The following is a 19,469-nucleotide window of genomic DNA, read 5'->3' as shown; positions in this document are numbered from 1 at the left end:
TCCTCTGCTACACATGTATCTCAAGCCATGGATCCCTCCCTGTATATACTCTTTGGTTGGTGGTTTAGTCCCTGGGAGCTGTGGGTGGTCTAGTTAGTTGATATTGTTCTTCCTATGGGGTTGCCATCCCCTTCAGCTCCCTTGGTCCTTCCCATAGCTCTCCCTTTGAGGTTCCTGGGCTCAGTCTGATGGTTGGGTGTATTTGCATCTGTATTAGTCAGGTGCAGGTAGGACCTCTCAAGGAACAGCCACACCAGACTGCTCTCAGCAAGAGTTTCTTGGCATCAGCAGTAGTGTCATGACTAATGTATGAACAGATGGGATGGGTTCCTAGGTGGGTCAGGCTCTGTTCATTTTATTTTATTTTATTTTATTTTATTTTATTTTATTTTTTGTCCTTGTTTTTCCTTTGGAAAGACATTTCTGGATTACAAATTTTGAGATGGGTGGGTGATCCCATCCCCTTCAGCTATTGCTGATGCCAAGAAGTGCTTGCTGACAGGAGCCTGGTGTGGCTGTTTCTTGAGAGGTTCTACTTGTACATGACCAATACAGATGCAAATACTCACAGCCAACCATCAGAATGAGCCTGAGGACCTCAGTGGAAGAGCTATGGAAAGGACTGAGGTAGGTGAAGGTGATTGCAACTCGGGGCAGTGCCTATCTACTGGAGGCAGTCTCTACAGGTTCTATCTCCCCTTTGTTGGGTATTTCAGCTAAAGTTATTGCCTTTGGGTCCTGTGAGCCTCTCACTTCCCTGGAATCTGGGACTTTATAGTGACTACCCCCAGTTCCCCATTCCCTACTGCTATATGTTTCTATTCAACTTCTTGACCCTCTGTACTTCTCTCCTGTCCCTTCCAATACCTGATCCTGACCCTCTTTTCCCTCCCCCTCCTCTTTCCCTCCAGTTGCTCCCTTCTTCTTCCTCCTGTGATTATTTTATTTTCCCATCTATGTAGAATTGAAACATCTACACTTTGGTCTTCCTTTTTCTTAAGCTCCATATGGTTTGTGAATTGTATCGTGGGTATTCTGAGCTTCAACAAGCATATTAAGCATTTTTAAGTATAGAATTTATAGAAATGATAACTTCACTGGAAACTTAGAGACAAGTCATGTTTGAAAATGCTAATTGGACTTTCAATATAAATGGTATCTTCCCTTAACATTAAAGAAATAGAGCTAATGAGAGGCTGACTGCCATTTTCCAATGTTCAGGGTATTCATTGTGATTTAAATACTTGATACATATTACTGTTAATATGCATAGAATCCAAATTGGCACACTGCATTTTATTCAATTTTTATTCAAGTAACTTCATATTACATTATCAACCTAGACTTCTAGATCACAAATTTAATTTAGAATTCATATGTAATTTTTTTATCTTTATTAACTTGGGTATTTCTTATTTACATTTCTATTGTTATTCCCCTTCCCTGTTTCCGGGCCAACATCACCCTAACCTCTCCCCCTCCCCTTCTATGTGTGTTCTGCTTCCCATCCTTTCCCCATTACCACCCTCCCCCCAACAATCGAGTTCACTAGGTGTTCAGTCTTGGCAGAACCAAGGGCTTCCCCTTCCACTGGTGCTCTTATTAGGCTATTCATTGCTACCTATGAGGTTGGAGCCCAGGGTCAGTCCATGTATAGTCTTTGGGTAGTGGATTAGTCCCTGGAAGCTCTGGTTGCTTGGCATTGTTCATATGGGGTCTCGAGCCCCTTCAAGCTCTTCCAGTCCTTTCTCTGATTCCTTCAATGGGGGTCCCATTCTCAGTTCAGTGGTTTGCTGCTGGCATTCACCTATGTATTTGCTGTATTCTGGCTGTGTCTCTCAGGAGAGATCTACATCTGGCTCCTGTCGGCCTGCACTTCTTTGCTTCATCCATCTTATCTAGTTGGGTGGCTGTATATGTATGGGCCACCTATGGGGCAGGCTCTGAATGGGTGTTCCTTCTGCCTCTGTTCTAAACTTTGCCTCTCTATTCCCTGCCAAGGGTATTCTTGTTCCCCTTTTAAAGAAGGAATGAAGCATTCGCATTTTGGTCATCCTTCTTGAGTTTCATGTGTTCTGTGCATCTAGGGTAATTCGAGCATTTGGGCTAACAACCACTTATCAATGAGTGCATACCATGTGTATTTTTCTGTGATTGGGTTACTTCACTCAGGATGATATTTTCCAGTTTCATCCATATGCCTATGAATTTCATAAAGTCATTGTTTTTGATAGCTGAGTAATATTCCATTGTGTAGATGTACCACATTTTCTGTATCCATTCCTCTGTTGAAGGGCATCTGGGTTCTTCTCATATGTAAATTTAAACACCATGTTTTAACTGTAGAGAAATCATAAGCAGCAAGCAAAAATAAATTCACTTTTATAAAAAAAGTCAATGTTTAGTAAAATTCTTTTTACTTATGGGTAGTTATTTTCCACATTCACATATATGTACCTATAATCCATTTATAAGTAGTTATAGTGTACATATTTTATTATTATGCCATGCATTATAAGTTTATTCTGCTTCTACATAATCTTTAATAATAAAAATTACTATGGATTGACCGAATATACCAAGTAAAGAAAGCTACTTACACATTTAGCAATTTAATTCATTGTTTTTCACCCTAAGTCCCAAAGTTAAATATATATGCTTGTATCGAATCAGTATACATTTTACTTCCCTATTTTTTGTAGCTTTTGAGATACAAGTAAAATGATCTTTCTAGGTTAAGGTGAAATTAAATTTATTCCAAAGTGGTGAAAATAAATGAAATATTAATGGCTTATTTACAGCCTCAGTTTCTTAGATGTTTAGATCTTTCTTTAGAAAGATTAGCAATAGTATTAGCTAGAAATATGAGGTCAGTTGGCACAGAAATTGGAATTCTAGTCCTGTTCTGCAGACTAAGCCTTCCTACTTTCATTGTATTTACCTAAATGTAGGTTAGGAGTGATACTTTCTCTCCTTTATTTCTGTTCTCTTTGCCAATAGGAAGAATATTTTTTTGGCAAGTGTTTTAATGCAATGGAAGTTGATGCATTAAACTCCTCTCACCCTGTATCCACACCTGTGGAGAATCCTGCACAGATTCGGGAGATGTTTGATGAGGTTTCTTATGAAAAGGTAAAAGCAGACTGCAGTGATGCAACTACTAAATTCGTTAGTAGTTGGCCCTCAATCCTAATGATAAGATTCTCATCAATCTTGAAAAACTAAATGCAGCTTCATTGAAATATATAAACTACAGATAGGGACATTTTTTCTTATCTTTTCAGGGTGCTTGTATTCTGAATATGCTAAGAGATTATCTGAGTGCAGATACATTTAAAAGAGGAATTGTACAGTATCTTCAAAAGTATAGTTATAAAAACACGAAAAATGAGGACCTGTGGGATAGCATGATGCATGTGAGTGGTGCTCAAAAGCTCTGCATTTGCAGCTGGCCAGCTGACTGCCTTAAAAGAACCAAAGTGTTTTCTAGAGAAATGAGAGTGACTTGTTATTTTTGGTTTTAGATTTGCCCCACAGATGGCACACAAACAATGGATGGCTTTTGCTCTAGTAACCAACACTCATCATCAACCTCAGTAAGTCTCTCAGCCTGTCTTTGTCCACCCATGCGTGTTCTTCTCCATATTCTTTGAGTGGTATCACTGCCAAGTTTTTGAGGTGCTCAGTTAAATCACCTCATTCCAGGCAGGTCTGCATTCAAATTGAATCAGGCTAACAGTCTTTTACAGATTTTCCTAAGAATCGTCTATGCAAAGGGTGTCTGAACCTTAGGGACAGAACTTCTCACAAACACTAATTCCTTTCACTTCACTCTTCCTAAAACAGTGGATTTAGGACAAGTTTCAGTGGCAGGTTAGGACTGGATTATACCAGTCAATCTAGAGCACTGAATTTGAAAAATGACAAAAGGGCAGAGAAATCTTCGACACTTACTGTGCATCAGGCACATGCTGAATGATTGGGCATATAATGTCCTTTACTTCTCTCAACAGACCCATGACTCAAGTGCTATTACTATTCAGGTCTTTGTGACAGGAATGTGAGATCCAAATCATATGGTGGGTTAACTTGCAGAGCAGGGATTTAAATTCCATTTTGACTCATGTTTTCAACTGGTCAGCTATCAAATATTCATGTCATCTTAGCCACAAAATGGTCTGATTCTGTTTAATCTGTATTTGTGGAATATTTCCATAGACAGCTATGGGTGACTAGAAATAAAAACAATTTTATTTGTCATATTTTTATTTCCTTGTTTTACTTGCTTTCAGAGATTGTTTCATTAATAGTTTCTAGCTTATGCAGTAGAATACTTTTTATTTATGTTTTCCCAAGAGCGTTTTCAATACAGAGGAACTTTGTATTTCCAGTTGCTGCTTAGGCGCAAGCCATCACTGAGCTGTCAAAATAGAAGCACAGCTTATTCATGGAATAGTTTTTCCACTCTTTTGTTCAAGAGCCAGCACAGTCATGCTGGTTTTGAAAACCTGACTGCTTCCTCATCCCTTCTTTCATTCTCTTGCTTACACGACAGCTTGGTATCCATGTGGTATGCCTGGCCGTTAGCTGTGCCAAGCAGGGCCAACTGTCAAGAAATGTGGGTTTGGAGGAGGTAATAGAAAGGTAGACAGTCAAGGATTAATGGTTGGGAACAGGAGGGGAGGGTAGGCAAGGTAAGAAGCTGGAGAACAATGGAACACAAGCTGGCCTTCTCAGAGGCAGATCTCATATGATGCATCCCTCCCCCTTTTGTCTATAAACCAGCACTGGCGTCAGGAGGTTATAGATATAAAGAGCATGATGAACACATGGACACTGCAGAAGGGCTTTCCTCTGATAACCATCACTGTGAGAGGGCGGAATGTGCACTTGAAGCAAGAACATTACATGAAAGGTTCTGAATGCTTCCCAGAGACTGGGTAATGTTCACAGTGGGAATCTCCTTCTGGGTGGGATACAGTTTTCATTTTGAAACCTAACCCTTACTCCTTTCCTTAAGTCCTTCAGCTGAAGCTGTGTGTTCTATATAGTTGACCTGTAGTCCTACCTTCCCAAAAGGATTCAAAGGCTTTGAATCTCTGTAAAACTGACAGCCTGTCACTTTTACATTCTCCCATCTGCAGTTTAATAGGATGCCATATCTAGTTGTTGGCTTAAAGTCAGCTCTGATCTAAGTAAGTAGTTGCTGTGAAGTCACAATAGTCACCAACATTGATAGGACTTGACAAAAGAATTTATGTGATTTCCAGGAATTAAGGAATATTCAATTCTCTTCTTCAGAAGTCTGAGTTACATCCTAAAAGACATTAGCATGTGCCTTGGAAGAGTTATTATTAGAAATGATGTATTGTAACTTATGAAATATTTGATGTATCTTAAACTAATTCAATCAGAACACAGCAAAATTGGCAAAAAATTCTATATATGCTTTTTATAAATATGTATTAACTCTATCGAGTTATGATTTTCTATGTATATATAAAAGGAAAGCATTATATAATATATCTTATATGTAGGTAATATGAGTGTAATAATAACAACATATGTAATATATTACATGAACACCAAGATGTATTATAGAGAAGTTGTATTTTCAAAAAAGTAAAAACACTCACTTGTAATCATAACAAGTTTTCAAAATTAGGAAATAAACTTTACAAAATAAGCCTATTCAGTTTTTCCATTTGTTGTAAAATGTCTTTCTGTGAAAAATGGGAAAATCCTGCTCCCAAATTTAGCACATTTCATATTTCATTGCCACATTATCTTGGTTTCCCTTTTTGCAGCAATTCTGTAGTCCTTGGGTTTCTTGATATTTTTACCCCAGTTCAGGCCCTTTACTTTGCTAGGATTTCCTTCAACTTGTATTATTCCTATTTCTTCTTGATGAGATTCAGGATGTTTGGAGAAACTCCACAAAAGAGAAGTGACATCTGTTTCTTTGGTACATTATTAAGGAGGGATGTGATGCCAATCTGTGTCATTACTAGTGGTTATTATTTGAGATTAAGCTTGGAACACTAGTCATTAATCACTTGAGCTTGCTCTTCTCTTTCTACTGTAGGGTCTGAGAGAGACGAATAGCAGTTGAGCTGAAAGACAGGTTCAGCATACTATCAGATCTTGGCGTAACATTCTTAATACCATTCTGTTTTATACTAGCCTGACACCTACTAGATGGGTAGCTGTCTTAAAAGTTGTTTATTACATGAATAAAAACAATGAGCAATGTATATTTGCTTTCTTTAGGTCTCTGTGGCATGTTCCGCTGACATTCATTACCAGCAAATCAGATTCAGTCCAGAGATTTTTGCTGAAGACAAAGACAGGTACTTTATTATGAAAATAATTAGTTTAAGAAGTAAGAAATAAAGAAATGGGTAGAAATTAACTATCAAGTATTTTTAGCCATTGCTTTTGGTGAAAAGGAAAAGAATAGGTTTAGAATACTTGCTGGACTTGGAAGGTGATTTAGTTGGTAGAGTGCTTATCTTATAAATGTGAGGACTTCAGTTTGAGCTCCAGAACTTATGCTTAAAAACAAAAAAATGAGTGTTGCAGTGTATGGTTGTGACTCTGGTTCTGGAAAGGTAAGGACAGAAAAATACTAACTGGCAAGTCCAAGGCCAGTGAATGTTCCTATCTCAACTCCTTCCTGACAAAAAATAATGTCTAGAATCTGAGGAACAGCCAGTATCATTCCGTGGCTCCCATACACGTACACACACACACACACACACACACACACACACACACACACACACACACCCCTCAAAAGCATACATTCAAATACTCAACGAGAATGGGTTTTTAAAAAGGAAATATCATGATATAAATTTAAACAGTTGAGCACTGTAACACTGAAAAATATATTAACAATGAAAATTCACATTACTTTGTTAATAATACTGGAAAATATATGTTGGTCAGAAATGTGGTTGGAATATTTCTGAAGATTTATAAATATCACAGAATATGTATCTAATACTACTATTGACATTTGTCTTCTGGGTTGCTGTGTTGTAGTTTCTACAAAAAGTAAATGATCTCCATTTTTTTCAATATTGGAGTTTCCCCAGTTTCCTGATCAGAAAAGCTTCTATCCGTCCACAGAGTAGATGGTTCTGAGATTTATCCTATATGCTGTAGATGTGATCATCCTCCCAGAAGCAGTGGAATGGATCAAATTTAATGTAGGAATGAATGGCTATTACATTGTGCATTACGGGGATGATGGATGGGCTTCTCTGAATGGCCTCTTAAAAGAAGCACACACAACAATCAGCAGTAATGATCGGGCAAGTCTCATCAACAATGCATTTCAGCTGGTCAGGTAATACAGGCTATGTAAAGTTGTGGTTTATTTCTAAAAACATGTTACTGTTCAAATACTTAGTTCCTGAAGATGACAATAATTGATTGTTTGCTAATGAGAATTTGGAAAGGCATCCTCTCTCCAAGTTCTCCCAACAGGCCAACATAGTTTTCACTGATGCTTAACTGTGGTCTTTTACTACTAGCTAGTATAAAATTCAGAATCAGTATTTTAATCTTTCTTATTAATAGCTAAAATCAGGCTGAGGCAAATGTGTAGGAAACCTTGAGACTGCATCCTATTGATTCCTTTGCCTCAGCTTTGTTCTGAAACTTTTCTGGCTATGATAATGGATTTTGTCCCATGCTGAGTCCTTAACCTTCTTTTCTTTTTAAAAAAAAATTTTCAAGATTTATTTTATTTATGAGTACACCATTGCCGTCTCCAGACACACCAGAAGAAAGCATCGGATGCCATTACAGATGGTTGTGAGTCACCATGTGGTTGCTGGGAATTGAACTCAGGACCTTTGGAAAAGCAATCAGTGCTCTTAACCACTGAGCCATCTCTCCAGCCCAGTCCTTAACCTTCTGGAAGCCTTCTTGTGAAACTAAGTAATGCAGGTCCAGTTGCTCACACTGCAACTATTGTAGCAAATAAGAGATTTCTTTTAAAGATAATTTATACAGCATCTTTATGGAATATAGTTTATGTAATTTGGCCTTACCAAATGATCTTTGATGAACTGAGGCTGGAGTGAACGTTATTATTCATTCTTTCTTGTCTTAAAAAGAAAGGGAAAGAAATTATTTCCGAAGTTTAAAATATGAATGTCTTCATTATTTAGGCAGTGATGAAGTTCTAAGTGAGCCATCTGGGTGGAATGAGGCAGCTCTATAATTATCAGATCCTATGTCCATCTATGCAAATGTAGATTCTTTTCTTCTGGCTCTCTTATTGGTTATATGAGCCTCCCAAGATGATAAAAGCGCAGAGAAATTAAAGAATACCTAATCTGTTGTTTTTCTCTATACTTTAAGTTCATCTTCATGAACTAGAGTGACCTGATATCCAGTTAAGTTTTGAACAGAGATGATGAATTTATGAAAGGAATTCTTACTTTTCATAAGCAGCAATCTCCCTGGCTCCCTTGATCTTGGATTGACATTCTAAGCTGAGTCTGAACTTCAGCACATAGTTTGATATATTCTATGTGACAGACACTAACATGTGCCATTTTATCCTAACCACAGGTTGGACTTTGCTCTATAATTGTGAGTCTTCTTCCCCAGTGTTGTCTTGTGTGTAACAGAAGCAATTCTAAGGCAAAGTCATTATTTATATATGTTTGCTGCTTTGCTAAAAGATTATTGCAATATATATTGAAGCAAAAATATAATTTCCCATAAACCTTTAACCATGTTGTTTCTTGCTCAGCATCGGAAAGTTATCAATTGAAAAAGCCCTGGATTTAACCCTGTACTTGAAAAATGAAACTGAAATTATGCCCATATTCCAAGGTTTGAATGAACTGATACCTATGTATAAGTTAATGGAGAAAAGAGATATGGTTGAGGTGGAAACTCAATTCAAGGTAAAGCCTGAGATGAGTCAAATACAAAAAAATATATTTTTTCTTATTGATGAAAGAGTGCTTATTCTATGTGTTTGAATACACACACACACACACACACACACACACACACACACACACAAATGCACATATATGTCTTTCTATACATTAAAGAAAAGCAAATAAAATTTATTTGAATTAACTAGCAAATGTTATGCTTGTATTAAATAGGAATAGTGTTGTTAGATTCTGTAATTTTCATATTTTCTTCTTATAAGTATTTTATTTCATTTGACTTACCTCCTGTGATTACTAATCCTGGTATTTTTTTAGGACTCTGTTTACCCTGAATTAAGTAGATGGGACACCTTTAGAAAAGATTACTGTGATAATATTAAAATCATTTTTTGTCCATTTTAGAACTCAGTATGAGTTTCTAGCTTTTAAAGCAGTGGGGTTGAGCTTTAAGGATGTTACCACCTGAATTTCTTATTTTCTTGAAAGGAGGACCCCTCAGCATTATTAAAATGCATTCAATATGTATTTATGTCACGTTTCTCATCACCAGTAGTACTAGCCTGTGTGAGTTTGAAATGTTCTGTGACACTGCTCATAATACTTGCCACTGCTTTTGCTGGATTCCATAGGACTTTCTTCTCAGGCTGCTAAAGGACCTTATTAATAAGCAAACCTGGACAGATGAAGGCTCTGTCTCAGAGAGGATGCTCAGGAGCCAGCTCTTACTCCTAGCATGTGTGCACAGGTATCAGCTCTGCGTGCAGAGGGCAGAGCGCTATTTCAGAGAGTGGAAGGCATCCAATGGAAACATGAGGTCAGTTCCCACTGAACATGCAGTCCAGCCTATTGATGTAAAGGGTATTCTTTAACTTATTCATCCTGTTCTCCATCACTGATATTAACCACTGGGAAAAGCTGGATAGATGAGTCCCCCTACTGCACCTTTTTGGAAGAGGAAAAACTGCCTTTTAAAATTTATATTTCTCAACTTTCTATTTCAAGAAATACAACAAAGAATTTCTGTGCCTAAAAATCAAATGTCTGGAGAGTTAGGATACGATCACAGTAACTCCCACTTTGTGTAGTGTGTATAAAATGACTGAAATGACATGGCCGTGCCATATTAAACAGAGGCAATAGATTCTACAGAAGTTTCTCTCTTCAAAACCCCTGCCCACAGTATGTAGTTATTATTTATACTGGAAAGGAACAATGTCTGGAATCTCCACTCCTGCTAGGCATCAATCTTTTTGTATTTGTAACTTAATGGCATCCAAGAATCATTTATAGCAACAATCTGAATATTTGGCTTTAAAAGACATGTTTACTAACCATAATGCTGTTGAGATTACTGACTTTTCCTCATGTAATAAAATTTGAGACTCAGTTGTCTTTCTTTCACATCATTTTAAAAAATATAGTATATGTGTAAGCATTTATGCATAACATGTGTTATTGTATTTCTGAGGCTGCACAAATCTAATTTTAGACATTTTCTCTTGCTTCTTTCTATAAAGTGTAACAGAAGGAAATGGTAGTTTATGTTAGTTTTCAATAGTGTACCTGTTAGTATGAAACTAGTTCACAATTGGTCCGCATTATGCACCTAAGAGCATTTATTCTGTCTCAGGATCTAAAATGTTTATTCTTTCTTATAGCCTCCCTATTGATGTGACCTTGGCGGTGTTTGCTGTTGGGGCCCAGAACACAGAAGGCTGGGATTTTCTTTATAGTAAATATCAGTCTTCTTTGTCTAGTACCGAGAAAAGCCAAATTGAATTTTCCCTCTGCATAAGCCAAGACCCAGAAAAACTTCAGTGGTGAGTAGTCATGCATTGATGTCCATGGGATTCCTGAATGGCCAAGGGAATTTGAATGGCATAGGTTTATTTTGACTCTTGTTTTAGCTCTATTGCCCAGGATTTATTTATTCTGCTGGAACCACTATGCAAGAGGGTGCCGAGTAATTAGAACCAAGAATTGGGGAAAGTATTTAAGGAGTACGTATTGTGTGCCTTTATAGCAGTAACATATTTGAAATATTTAGAGTATGATACCTGTAGAAACTATTCTTTTGAGGAAACAAGAGGCAAAATAGTATGGGTCTTTTAAATGCTATATAAATGTTAGCTTTTAATCATGTTGTTATAGTGGGTTTATCAAGATGCTGCCAATTTACCTTTGGGGACTTCATGATTGGCAAACAGAAATTTTCATTTATAAATTATTTTATTGAAGATTTTGTAGGTCTTCAATCACTTATAATTCATTATTAACATCTCTTTCTCTGATCTTTAAAGGCTTCTAGACCAAAGTTTTAAGGGAGAGATAATAAAAACTCAGGAATTCCCACATATTCTCACACTCATTGGCAGAAACCCAGTGGGTTATCCATTGGCCTGGAAGTTTCTGAAGGAAAATTGGAACAAGCTTGTACAGAAGTAAGTAGTACCAAAAACTGTGGTGAGATTGGATACATTTTTATTACACCCTTTTGCCTGTGTGTGTGTTTAGCCTTTGCTAGTTATATGAAGGTACATCTTATGTTGAAGATAACTTTTCAAATTAAAATATCCTTATTTGATCTGAAACTTTAGTCCACTGCTACCCCTTGCATCCAGGTAGTAATGTTTTCCATCCCATCTGCTTTGTCCTGTCCTCTTTCGCTTGCCTGAAACCTTTCTTCTCCAAGGTCATTCAGCCCTGTATACAGCTGTAATTTGTTTTAGGGTCCTAGTCTTTTACTTCGTTATTGGTATGGATTGTAGTTTTACAAAAAGATTCTTTAAATGTTATAGGATATATAAAATACTTAAAATATATATTGAATGGACAACTTTTGACATTTTCTAGATTTGAACTTGGCTCATCATCCATAGCTCACATGGTAATGGGAACAACAGGCCAGTTTTCCACCAGAGCACGTCTTGAAGAGGTAAGTGTATGTGAGAGAAATTCTCTTTTAAACTTGAGTGACAGTTAGCTACTAAATATGGGCAGGAGCAAAAGCTGTGGCACACTGAGAATGAATCTTGTCATTTGGATGCAACTTTTGAGTTCCAGTGTATATGCTCTCATGTGACAAGCTTTATTTCTCAATTAAAAACGTGGACATTGCCAGGCATGATGGCGTGTTTTAAATCCATGCACTCTGGAGGCAGCAGCAGGCAGATACCTGTGAGTTAAAATTCAAGTTGGTTTACAAAGCAAGTTTCAGGTCAGTCAAGACTAAATAGTAACATTCTGTCACCAAAAAAAGGAAAAAAAACCCAAAACAAACAAAACAAAACAAAACAAAAAACCAACAAAAAAACCTTCAGCTTAAAACTACCACCACCACCACCACCACCACCACCACCACCACCAACAACAACAACAACAACAACAACAACAACACAATTGGTTTTCATTTAAAGATGTTAAAAGTGAATGTTAGAGGTTTGAACAACTGATGTGACCAGCTATGGTGGAAGAGGCAGAGAGGGTCCAGGTGCTTTAGTATCCAAAGTTACGTTTTTCTTCTCACTTATAATATTCTATACTTTATGATTTTTTGGGAATCTATAAAAATCTAACTGTGAAATAAATATTAAAGAATGAAAACTGTTTAGAAGGTAGGAGTATGAGAACTTACACTGAAGAGGTTTATTACAATGACATTGAACAGTTAATGTACAGTTCTTAGTGCTCAGGCAAAAATTAGAAATTGATATGAAACTAGCTGGTAAGAGGGAACACGACCATACATGTATTCTACAAAAGAAGACTTTCTTCCTCTCCTCTAAAGGCTGCCGAGTATGTTCTTAGCGATGTGTATATAATATAGGTATTCAGCTGTATTGATGTGGCAGAAGACACCGTCTAGGGTTGGGGAAAATGTTAAGAGCTGGCTTTGCTAGAGTTTGTATGGAAGTTCATAATTCAGCCTTAATATCACAATAGGCTCCATAAGGATAAATGAAATATTTTAGCCAAAAACGAAGCAAAAATATTGATGTCTCATTGTTGAAGAGAGCTGAAAGTGATTTTTAGTTGATAAGGAATCAGTCTTGCAGCAGGATACTGAGCAAGGTGGGGCAGGGAGGAGGGTATGTCTCCTCTCTTCCCCAGTAGGAGGCAACCAGGCTCTCAAGTAATTTTAGAACAACTCTGCATCTTTTCTGATGGAACTTGACCTTCATAAAACTCAATCTTGCCCCCACCCACTATTTCAAAACTCATAACATGATATTATGAAATGAAATTTTGAGGAATTAGCTGTCTAGAATTCATGACCAATAATGTCTTGGCCTGTTCTTACTTTCTGTCTATTAAAAAATGGGTTAGTGCTGTGAAAATTTATGGGTTGATGTTAACTACTCTTGAAGGTGAAACGAAATAGTATAGTTTTCTGTGCTTTGACAAAGGCAGCCTAACCATCATTCAAGCTTAAAGGTTCAGATGGATGCCCAGGGATTTGACAAGAACAAAATACATTTTGAGGAGAGTGCTGCAAGTCTTCTAAATCTCTGGAACTGTGGGAAACTGTGTAGATTTTATCTGGAGGGAACAAAGCAGGAATTGTGGATTAGGGTAAAAATATTGTCAAGGTTTGAGATCTTACCAACATAGTTTGTTAAGAGCCCCATTCCTTACAGTGTTGGCAGTAATAACACACAAGGTCAGGCCTCACAGAAAGACTGCATTTATGTAGTTGATATGATTTTTTTCTTGGCAAAGAAGGTATTCTGCACATTCTGCCTTTCAGATATAATATTTAAAAACTTTAGTCTACATCCGTGTATATATAATAGAACCCATATTAAATAGAAACACTTAATAAACCTCAAATATAAATTGATAAACAGCAAAACCTTTTAAAGTCTGGCAATTGTGAATATATAAAAAGCTAGAGGAAGAAATACAAACCTGATATCATGTGACATGAGCTCATTTGTATAGCTCAAACATAAGATATACCAGATATCTGGTATTTTCTTCTATGTAGAATGTTAGCTTATGTTGGAATTGTAGCTTTTCTTTTAATTGGCCTTAAATTACCATTTGTTTAATATAACCAAACTAATGCTTTTAAAGTCTACTTTTTTCCCCCAAGGTAAAAGGATTCTTCAGCTCCTTGAAAAAAAATGGTTCACAGCTCCGTTGTGTTCAACAAACCATTGAAACCATTGAAGAAAACATACGATGGATGGATAAAAATTTTGATAAAATAAGACTGTGGCTTCAAAAAGAAAGGCAGGAGTTGCTGTGACAATTTGTTTCATACCAAGTTCCTGAATTTATAATTAGTAAAATTTTCTTCAATTTGAGTATTTTCTTTTTTTTTTTTAAACATTTTTTTATTGGACTGTTTTTATTTACATTTCAAATGTTATCCCCTTTCCCAGTTTCCTGTCTATAAACTCCCATCCCAAACCCCTCCCCCTTTTTCTATGAGGGTGTTCCCCCACCCATCCACATACCCCTTCCTACCTCCCCACCCTGACATTCCCCTATACTGGGGGTGGGGATTCCAGCCTTGGCAAGAAGCCCTTGGGCTTCTCCTCCCATTGGTGTCCAACAAGGCCATCCTCTGCTACATATGCAGCTGGAGCCATGGTCCTGTTCATGTGTACTCTTTGGATGGTGCTTTAGTCCCTGGGAGTTCTGGTTGTTGATATTGTTATTCTTATGAGGTTGCAAACCTCTTTAGCTCCTTCAGTCCTTTCTCTAATTCCTCCAATTGGGACCCCGTTCTCAGTTGAATGGTTGGCTGTGAGCATCTGCTTCTGTATTTGTCGTGCTCTGGCAGAGCCTCTCAGGAGAAAGCTATATCAGGCTCCTGTCAGCTTGCACTTCTTGGCATCAGCAATATTGTCTGGGTTTGGTGGCTGTATGTATATGGGCTGGATCCCCAGGTGGGGCAGGCTCTGAATGGCCATTCCTTCAGTCTCTGCTCCAAACTTTGTCTCTGTATTTCCTCCAGTGAATATTTTTATTCCCCCTTCTAAGAGGGACTGAAGTTTCCACACTTTAGTTGTCCTTCTTGAGCTTCTTTTGGACTGTAGATTGTATCTTGGGTAATCTGAGCTTTTGGGCTAATATCCACTTATCAGTGAGTGCAAACCATGTGCGAGTATTTTCAAACAAATGATAGTTGTTTTGGCTACCACTGAGGATATTTTCTTATTTAATTTCATTGACCATGTCTGGGAAAAGCTTCAATGTCTGTGGTTGACAGGTATAAACCCAAGTGCCCAGCTCCTTGCCATAGAAAAACCAAGGGGCTTCTTCTCAGTATATACTTCATGCTTCTGTGTCAGTCATTCATCAGTGTCTTTGTAACACTGTGAATAGTGAGGCACATTGCTTGGATCATTAGTCATGCTAGAAAGTGGCTGCGCAGCAGTTCTCCTGTTGACCTCTCTGGGTCTATGGTCCTGCAGTCTCTCTTCCTGGTTTCACTTATTGGTACTGCTTTGCAGGGTATAGTTAACCAGGCATTTTTGCCCTCTTGATTTTGTTGATAGTGTTTGGGATTGTGACTCATTAGGGAGTGCATAGAGGCATTTATTTCCTTGTAGTTGAGGTGATGAAAACCAGCCAAAGTCAAGTCTTACTCCTAAGAGGTGGCCTTTGTTTCTGTACAGTCCTATTCTATTTCTTGGCTCTAGTAACTACTTCCTTTTCATCCATTGGGGCAAGGGAAAACAGTGGAAACCTACTGATACTGGTCATGGTAGTACTTGTCATTTTCACATAACCTACTTGCACAGCTGTTCTTAAAAACAGTTGCATTTAGAACCCTCCTTGGATAAGTCAAATAGAAGAGCCACCTACTTTCTTTGGAAGCTTACTTTTAACAATGTAGAATGCATTCAGATCGGTATCAGAAATATCTCCTTTTAAGATATACTTGACAGTTAACTGATCCCTTAAATAGGGAGTGGTGTTGTAAATTCCTAAATAACTCATATGGCATTTGTTGCAAAGAAATCATTGAGGACTCACCAATAAAGGACAATATGAATAATGTGTTTATGTAAGTATGAGGAAAGAATTTTTTAAGTCTTACATAAGAAGTTTTAGGTTTATAGCATAAATGATGGGAAAGATATCAATATGTAGTACTGTAATATACTATGGAATAAAGTGACTTTTGGGGTTGGGGGCTCAGTTGTCATATTTTCATTGGTCTAACAAAATACCTGAGGTAATCAGTTTAATTATGAGGAAAGATTTTAGTTGATGGCTTATTAGTTCTGTTATCATAGGCCTGTGGTGAGACATTATGGCTATCATAACAGGTATCAGGACGAATGCTTACTCAGTAGTGGCCAGAAAATAGAAGAGCCAGATAGAAGTCTGAGGACACAGTGTACTGGTTAAAGCCATACTCCCATAGACTGGACCTACCTCTTCAATGGGACCTACCTCCCATTCAAGTATGAATCATAAGTAAATTGGTGACTACAAATGAATTAATCCACTAAGAAGTGGAGTCCTCATGATCCAGTCTCCTCTAGCTGGAAGCCAAGATTTCAATGTATGAGCTTGCTGGAGGGATACTTTATATCTAAACCACAAAGAGCATGTTTACAGTTCTATTTTTATATTAACTTCATCTGATGGCTTGAAAATAGAGAATGATTCACTGGTAATTTTTTCCCCAGACTACATAGAACACACAACCAAGATTTTTATGTAAAATATTTTCCTTTAATTACATTTTAATCTTGATTAAGGAAACACAAATACTGATTTTTGTTTTGGTCACCATCACTTTTGGAAAGCCCATTTTCTAAACAGATAAAATATTACATATGCAGCAACTTTTAGTAATGAAAACCACCTGTTCTTTACTTCTAAGGCAATATCTGCAGTTGTTTTCACCCGACTAGAATTTTAAAAGTAAACAGTAGAAAAGAATAAAAAGGATTCCTTTAGATCCTAATGGCTTATGCAAGTCACTGTGAGTTACCAGCAAACAGTAAAGTCTTTAGAATATTCTTAATTAAAAAAATATTTTTGGTAACTTAAGTATGTATGCAATTTTATAGGCACTCTTAAACTTATGTATTTTGTCACATCATTGAAACATATTCCTATGTGTGCATGGAAGTGTGTATATTACAGTCATAGACTTGGAAGCATATCTGCCAACGTCAAAGTTTTCAGCGTGCTTTTAGATACAAAAAGAGCAAACAGATACCTACACTGCCAAGATACAAGGACTAGACAATGAGTTCAAAATACAGGTAGTATGATTGTTTGAATATGCTTGGCACATGCAGTAGATTTGTTGAAATAGGAGTGGCTTTGTTAGAGAAGTGTGTCAGTGTGGGCATGTGATTTAAGACACTCATCCTAGCTCCCTGGAAGCCAGTCTTCTCTTGTTTGCCTTAGGAACAAGATGTAGCATGCTCAGTTTCTCCCTACATCATGCCTACCTGGATGCTGCCATGCTCCCACCTTGATGATAATGAATTGAACCTCTGAACCTGTAAGCCAGCCCCAATTAAATGCTGTCCTTATAAGAGTTGCCTTGGCCATGGTGTCTGTTCATAGCAGTAAAACCCTAACTAAGACAGTGAGTACATTCTTCTCTTGTCAGTGCCTTAAAAACGGAATAGTGACTGTCCTTTTTATAGGACTGGGAACTAAAAACTTTTGTGGGTAGCATTTGAAATCTAAGGTACATGCATGATTTGTAGAGAGTACTTTTAGAGACAGTTAACAAAATGTGTTCATTATGAATATTTTTAGTTTTCCTTTGTGTTATCTGTCCCCTGTCTTTTCTGTCCTCATAATGTAAGTTATGCTTAGTAAAGTTAAGTAAATCCCAATAAAACCTTTAAATTGATGGCAACGAAGGTGATTTCTGGAAATAAGAAAGTTGAAGTCGGGTTTATATGTACCTGACATCTTTTCCAGCATTTATTTCCAGGAAATAGAAATGGAATTGTTTATCAAATTTCCATCAATGATACCAGTGTAGTACTGAGAAAAATCTGATACCATTCAAAGATGTTAAGATAATTTAACCTGCTTTGATATAGCAGCAGATTTTAAATTTCAGTGTATACATTGTATAAACACACACACACACACACACACACACACACACACACACACACACACACAACTTACTTAAAAGAGTTCATTTTTGTGTTTGGTAATTTGACTTCCATAAAGCCAGACAATGTGGCGAATGGCTATAAGCAAAGGATTACAATTTGTTTTTCATGTAGAGAGTGGAATCCACAGTTTAATGTCATGGTAAACCAGGATAGTTCAAGGCATATGAGTATTCTAAGAATCCCCAGTTTATTGCTAAAATTTAAACTCGAGTCTGTGCTTCATTTTTCTGTTTAGTTCAAATCTCAATGTGTCTTGTCTGACCATGAGTAGAAGTCCTCATTCCTAGAAAAGGAGAATTCAGGTAGGAAAGGAGATTGGTGCTCCCAAGGTTTACTTGGGTTATCTATCATTAATTTATTATTAGCATCTCCAAAGGAGTTATACACCCAAAGTACAATATTCCATATTTGACTTATCAACATTAACCCAAAGATACATCAAAGCCCAAGAAAAAGACATAATAAGAAATCAAAATATTGACAAACTATAAGAGCATTATATTTCAAATGCTAAAAAAATTGGGTGTAAACCAAAATTACTAATGAGTTTTACAGGCACTATGTATATAATGTGCAAATGTTTGCAAAGGTTTTCTGGGATTTTTGGTGTTTTAAGAAACTGTCAAATATATTTTTTTACAAATATAAAGCTTCCTTCTCCTACCTAAAGGCAATTAAAAATCTTTGAAGTTTATCAATACTCAATACAGAACACAGATGAGCCAGACAAATTCTTTTTTGTTCTGGAAAAGAATAACAACTCAATGTTTAAGGTGTCAAAAGACATAACAAATACAACTGTCTAGAAGCCACCCAGAAAAATTGTCATCAAAGCCTTTGATCTTCAAAAGTCACCATCCACCAGCTGAAGAATTTTTATTCAGATACCCTGAAAACAAAAGGAAATATGGGTTACTAATATAAGCTCTTCAATTACTCTGAGAAAATGTGGAGCAGCTCTGGTTAGTGTATTTACTCCACTATGGGAATTGAAAGGGATCCTGGTAAGAGGGCTGAGCCACTTAATTCACAGTTTTCTTTGAAAAAAAAGCTCACTTTACATTTTCATTTAATATATGTATGCCACAGTATGCATGTGGACATCAGAGGGCAACTTCCATGAATCCACCATATGCATCCCAAGGATGAAGCTTGGATCAGGCTTGGTGGAAAGCATCTTTACCTGCTTTTCTTTTCTTTCTTTCTTTCTTTTTTTTTTTTTTAAGGCTTTGTTGAGCATGCACCTTCATTTTATTACTTTTAGGAAGTCCAGAACCCACCTATTGAAGAATGGGTCAGAATCCATCATTGTTCTTCCACAATTAAGACAAACCAAAAAGGTCAGAAGGTTAAACTGTGATTTCCACTACTCAGTATACATTTGTATTTCAGATATCAATTAATGCCATTTTGCAACAAATAC

At 37.0% G+C, this 19,469-nt stretch overlaps 3 protein-coding genes across 5 annotated transcripts in view; 2 read left to right on the top strand and 1 right to left on the bottom strand.

Moving 5' to 3' along the window:
• The window catches only part of Erap1 (endoplasmic reticulum aminopeptidase 1), a 38,577-nt gene extending 24,289 nt beyond the window's left edge, over positions 1–14,288 (top strand). The window contains exons 8-20 of one of the 3 annotated variants that reach the window (XM_032899109.1): positions 556–627; positions 3,001–3,132; positions 3,285–3,416; positions 3,525–3,596; positions 4,786–4,940; positions 6,271–6,350; positions 7,171–7,354; positions 8,774–8,930; positions 9,557–9,741; positions 10,586–10,747; positions 11,228–11,368; positions 11,781–11,862; positions 14,004–14,288. In XM_032899109.1, the coding sequence (XP_032755000.1) occupies positions 556–627; positions 3,001–3,132; positions 3,285–3,416; positions 3,525–3,596; positions 4,786–4,940; positions 6,271–6,350; positions 7,171–7,354; positions 8,774–8,930; positions 9,557–9,741; positions 10,586–10,747; positions 11,228–11,368; positions 11,781–11,862; positions 14,004–14,090 (1,641 nt within the window). In that variant the 3' untranslated portion in view covers positions 14,091–14,288. The remainder of the gene's footprint in view (positions 1–555; positions 628–3,000; positions 3,133–3,284; positions 3,417–3,524; positions 3,597–4,785; positions 4,941–6,270; positions 6,351–7,170; positions 7,355–8,773; positions 8,931–9,556; positions 9,742–10,585; positions 10,748–11,227; positions 11,369–11,780; positions 11,863–14,003) is intronic. The other 2 variants (XM_032899108.1, XM_032899110.1) reach the window with 2 other exon arrangements.
• Mctp1 (multiple C2 and transmembrane domain containing 1) overlaps positions 1–19,469 on the top strand; it is an 865,685-nt gene that overhangs the window by 102,037 nt on the left and 744,179 nt on the right. The gene's annotated exons all lie outside the window — the stretch shown is intronic.
• The window catches only part of Cast (calpastatin), a 108,029-nt gene continuing 105,163 nt past the window's right edge, over positions 16,604–19,469 (bottom strand). The window contains exon 29 of the mRNA XM_032899112.1: positions 16,604–18,935. The gene's annotated coding sequence lies outside the window, so the exon portion shown is untranslated. The remainder of the gene's footprint in view (positions 18,936–19,469) is intronic.

The sequence above is a fragment of the Rattus rattus genome, chromosome 3 (genome assembly GCF_011064425.1).
Source record: "Rattus rattus isolate New Zealand chromosome 3, Rrattus_CSIRO_v1, whole genome shotgun sequence".
Taxonomy (NCBI): domain Eukaryota; kingdom Metazoa; phylum Chordata; class Mammalia; order Rodentia; family Muridae; genus Rattus; species Rattus rattus.
The sequence above is the reverse complement of the archived record's forward strand: the minus strand, read 5'-3'. Positions and strand labels throughout refer to the sequence as shown.